The following is a 5,274-nucleotide window of genomic DNA, read 5'->3' on the forward strand; positions in this document are numbered from 1 at the left end:
TGGGGTCTCCTGTGCTAGATGCCCTGGCATCTACCTGACCTCCATCTCCTAGGGTTCTCTCCATCCCCCATCCGATGCTAGCCGTGGAGAACAGACAGTGGGTGGCACGAGTGTTCTGGGCGGAGGTTGTCACTTCGTGCTGGCAACTGAAGTTTGTGGCGTTTCTTTCACTTGGGTCTCCTTGGTACCTCCTCCCTCCAAGTCTTGGGAATCTGGCTCTACCCAGCCCCCCCCCTCCAACACACACACTCCCACACCCCCAACCCTCGCCACCCGTCTTGGGCACCCATGAGGTTCAAGGAGTCAAGGAGTGAAACAATTCACTGTGTAAATATATTGACTTTATTTGTCTCCTTTCGGGAGCCTCACGGACATATCCAGGTAAAAAGATCGTTAAATAAACACCTTCAGCTCTTGCAGTGCAAAAATAAATATCAATCCTCCGGTCGCAACGGCAGCAGCCGCAGCAGCCTCGCTGCGCCCCAAGTCCCATCCATCGGCCCGCCTGACAATTTTATAAAAGTGTCCAGCGAGAGTGTGTTGGCGTGAGTGTGAACGGGCGTGCGCTGGGTGGGGAGGGGGACGGGGGGACGCAGGGGAGGGGAGAGGTGGAGCGGGGTTGCCACAAGATCGATCGGAGTTGGAAACCAGCAGCCGAGGGTGTGGAGCGGCGACCCGGGCGACCCTCGGGCCCCGCCCCTGGTCCCCGCCCGCCACATACTCACGGTAGAGTTCGTACCGGGAAGAGTTCAAAAATAAACATTTACAAGGGCAAAGAAAGCGCCCCCCTCGGCGCGGGGTCGCTGAGCGAGCTCGGGGCCCCTACCCCGGAGGCGAACGCAACCCTGAGCGCACCCACCAGCTGGTGGCAGCGGGGCAGGAGTCCAAACGCGCTGGGGGGGGGGGGGGCAGCGATCACCGATCCTGGTCCCCCCCCCACTCCTCGGGGCGCGGGTCCTCTCCCCCGGCGCGCCCCCACTGGGGCCCCGGCGGGTGGCGGAGGCGCGCGCGCGCGTCCCCCAGGCGGGCGGCGCCCCTCACAGGGCCGAGTCGGAGTCGCTGGAGTCCAGGCTGTTCCTCAGTTTGCAGCCGCTGAGCTGCTCCCGCTGCAGCGACAGGCTCTGCGTGCTGCGGCGCAGGCACTCCAGGCTCTGCAGGAAGGACTTCTTGGCCTTCTCCTCCTCCATGGGCGACACCCCTTCCTCCTCCACCTCCTGGATCTCGTCGAAGGTCACCGGCTGCGTCTTGAAGCGGGACTGGCGCGGCCGCCGCAGCCGGCCCTTGCCCTTGGAGAGCTTGGCCGGCCTCACGGGCTGCGGGAAGGCATCGGCGAGGCACACGAAGTGCGGCATCACCGCCTGGTAGTTGGAGCAGATGCCCATGAGCTCTCCCGGCTTGGCGGCTGCCATGGCACCGCCGGCGTCTGCGCTGGGGCTCTCCTCGGGCGGCCGCTGCACCGGGTCCCCCCGGGTGGCAGCAGCCTGGAGCTCGCCGGGTGGGGGATCCAAATCTGCTGTGGGGTGGCGGCGGCCCTCGCGGGCCCGGGCCGGCGCTCTGGTGGGGTGGGTGGGTGTACGGACCCGTCGAGGGGCGCGAGGCTGGCGGGGGAGGGGGGTTGCTGCTCCCGCTGCGCTCCGAGGCGCTCACCGCCGCCGCCGTCGCCGTCTGCCCCGCGGTGGCCGGGTTAGCTGCTTATATAGCCCGCTCCTGCCCACACGGCTGCGGGCTCGGATGACAACGAATGCCATTTAAAGCGTGCGCGCCCCGCGCCCTTCCGCCTGACGTCGCCCCGCCACTCTGGGAAAGTAACGGCCCCTTCCCCGGCGCCGCCCCGCGCACCCCCAACCCGGCTCCGGAAGGCAGGCCCCGCCCGCCGGGTTCCGGGAGAATCCGTGGCCCCGGGGAGCTGAGCGCAGGATGGGCTCGTAGGTGGCCAAGGCTGAGCTGGCGCGGCTTTCTGGACCTCTCGCCACCGATGTGCACCAACCCAAGTGGCTTGAGGTTCAGGTCCCCTTGCCCGGTCCTTTCCCCGTCCCCGCATCCCAGAGGCTCACACTTACGACGCTGGCTATTCCACCCAGGGGTTCTGCACCCCGAGCGCCGGGGAGTGCAAAGCCACGATCTGCTCTCCTGGTGGCTGGAAGAGCCAAGGATACCCGGCTCTCTGGAGCTGAAATTCACCATCACCACCACCCACTCTCCAGGCACGCGCGCGGGCGCGCACACACACACACACACACACACACACACACACACACACACACGCGCACCCCATTATTTCCATTCTCGTGCTCTCCTTCCCTAGACATGTCTTGTCTCTTCCCTGCCCCCTTCCACACGCGTCCCTCCTGCACCCCCATTCATGCACTTAAGAATGGCGCTCGGGTACGGTACTAACAACAACAATAATAATAGCTACCATCTGGAGGGCTTACTCCCGAGCCAGCTAGAGAGCTCCGTTTTACATACATTATCCTATTTCATTCTCATAATAGCCCAGTGAGCTAATTAGTATTCTTTCTATTTTACATGAGAAAAGGAAGGCCTAGAGGGGATAATTAACTAGTCCTCTAGTATAAAGATGGAACCTCTAGTAAAGATGGAACAGACTCCAGGGTACAGCACCCGGCTGAGGGTAACATAGGGGAGCTAAATCTGGCTGTTCCGCCCCCCCTTCCTCTCCCTCCTCCCCATCAGAGCAAATCCCTCAGGACAGCCCTGTCCAGTGCCCAGGAGCCTCTAGAGGGAACTTGGTGAGCCTGCCTAGAGATCAGGCTCATAGGGCCTTTAGCCAAGAGGTGTGAATTGGCCTCCATTCCTTCCTCCCCACTCACCAAGCGTTTGTGGAGAACCTACTTTGTACTGGTCTGATAGATACAAAGAGGAGCTGGTCAGCTGGACAGGCTTCTCAGAGTGGGTGGCCTTTAGCTGACATCCAAAGAACAATAATAGCACCACTAAGTACTTGGTAAGCAATGTGCCAAGCATCGATCACATTTATACATCAGTTCACTTAATGCAAATGTTAGCTATTTTAGTTCATCTTCTCAACCTCCTTCTTAGTACTGTAGATGGTGAGGGAAACCAAAGCCCAGAGAATCTAAACAACTTGGCCCACAGCTAGTTAATAGTAAAGCTGAGATTTGAACTCAGGCAGTGTGAGTCGTGAGCCCTCCGCCTTATCTACTACACTAAAGTGGTCAGACTGGAGTGAGACAAATGGACCAGCCATGAGACCAACTGAGAAGAGAGCATTTGAGCAGAGCCCACATCTCTCTGTCTAAGATAGGAATAAGGCTGGGAAGCCCTGTGCCTAAAGCAGTGTGGCTGCCGAGGATGAGAAGTGGGGACAGTCACGGTGGCCTTGGGGCCATGCTATGGCAATAGAATTTCACTATGAGGGTATTTAGTGAGGCACTGGAGGATTTTTGAGCCAGGAGCTACATCCTCCAATTTGTTTTTCAATACTTCCTCCGGCTGTTCAAGATCAAGAAAATGTGGTACTTATACACAATAGAATTCTATGCTGCTATCAGAAAGAATGACTTGGAAATGGAAAGACTTGGAAAAAAATATTAAGTGAAGTAAGCCAGACCCAAAGAAGCTCCATGGCTTCCCTCATTTGTAATAATTGGTACACATCTAGGATTCTCCTAGCAGAGGATCACAATAGCTCAAAAGCTATGTACATATGGTCCTACAGGATGAGACTAAACGAAATGAACTCTAGGTTATGGAGACAAGAGGCTTATCTGTGTGATTGCTGTTCTTAATGTGCTATGTGGTTATTTCTTTTCTCTTTCTTTCCACTTATGGTTAATCTCATGTGGTTGCTGTATCAGACTTTGTTACCTGGTATATTGTATATATGTTAATTTGTTTATTTGAAATAGGGAAGGGGGAAAACAAGATGATTGGAGGGGTTAGGGGAGGGAAAGGGGGACAAAAACATAAGGAGAAGTATCAAGTTTTGAGAAATAATGTACCCATTACCCAATGAATGTAACTGCAACCCCAACATCCTGACAATAAATTATAATTAAAGAAAAACTTCCTCTGGCTGTAGTGAAGCAAGGAGCTATAGAAGAGTAGGAATTTGCTTATACAAGTATCATACAACCTCAGGTTCAGTACCTTGAAGACCTGGAGTAAGGGGGAGTCTGTGGAGATGAAGGGGGAAAGTGGTCAGATTTGGAGTTTGTCTGAAGATGAGGTGCAGGGCCTGTGTGTCTCAGGGGAGGAGGAGATCAAGGCTGACTCCAATGTATTTGGCTTGAACATGTGTTTGATGGGGCCAATGAGTGACAGGGAAACACCTAGAAGAAGGACAGCCTGCTAGATGGCCATCATCAAAACCCACCTGAAATCCCCAGTCCTGAAATTCTCATAATGGAATTCTAGTCCATGAGAGAGAAAAAAAAGTCTGTTTCCATAGTGCCCAGAACCACTCTACTCTGTATTTCCTTTAAACAAAAATGTCCTGTAGTTCCTCCCAATAATAAGCCTTAGTCTCACTAAAACGGAAATTTGTACCAGGAGTGCAAAGCTCCTATGAATTAATCACCTCAGAGCGGTGGCACTACTTAGCCAACAGGTGGTATGCAGCAGGGAAACAGATGCTGGTGGATGGGAAGCTGGTGCCCTTTCCCCGGGGACAAAATACCAACTGCAAACATCACCTGGATATTCGGAAGACAGACCAAATGCCTACTGAGCCTATACTTCTAGAAAGATGGTTGAAATGAGCCAAAAACATTTGCATGTGTTGGCTACTTGATACTGCTTTTAGCAAGGTATTACAAGAAAGAGATTGGCTAGTTTACAAGACAAAATAGCCAGAAATAGAATCCAGAAAGCGGCTGTCCTGGGGGTTGGAGAAACCACTTCAGATTAGCAGGAGATCTCTCAGTGCTTGTCTATTGGGCCAAAATCGAGCTCCCAGATACACCCCATGGTAAAGCATTTTAGGAAGGGTGTTGTGATCAAAATATATTATTTCACATGTCCTTAGGGTAGCCTTCATTGTAAAGCAAGAAGAGAAGATGGGCAAGGAAGACATACTGTCAGAAAAGGAACTGTGGGTGTGGTTATTGGACCATGGGTCTGATGACAGCCAGGTAGATGTGAAGCCCACCAAGTCCCTGGAGGAATTATCACTGACAAAATTGTATGACTGGGCAGTGGGGCAATGGCTCCTGCCTGCCATCCTCACCTATTTGGGAGGTTGAGGTTAGATCTCTTCTCAAGCATGGTACAAGTGGCATGTACCTGTTA

At 54.1% G+C, this 5,274-nt stretch overlaps 1 protein-coding gene across 1 annotated transcript; it reads right to left on the bottom strand.

The window, feature by feature from the left end:
- Positions 1–319: 319 nt before the first annotated feature.
- C16H11orf96 (chromosome 16 C11orf96 homolog) lies at positions 320–1,628 on the bottom strand. Its single transcript, XM_090348911.1, has one exon. It carries the CDS (start codon positions 1,407–1,409, stop codon positions 1,038–1,040), a length of 372 nt encoding a protein of 123 aa, XP_090205037.1. The 5' UTR covers positions 1,410–1,628; the 3' UTR covers positions 320–1,037.
- Positions 1,629–5,274: the final 3,646 nt, after the last annotated feature.

The sequence above is a fragment of the Megascapheus bottae genome, chromosome 16, assembly GCF_031878675.1.
Source record: "Megascapheus bottae isolate mThoBot1 chromosome 16, mThoBot2.hap1, whole genome shotgun sequence".
Lineage (NCBI taxonomy): Eukaryota > Metazoa > Chordata > Mammalia > Rodentia > Geomyidae > Megascapheus > Megascapheus bottae.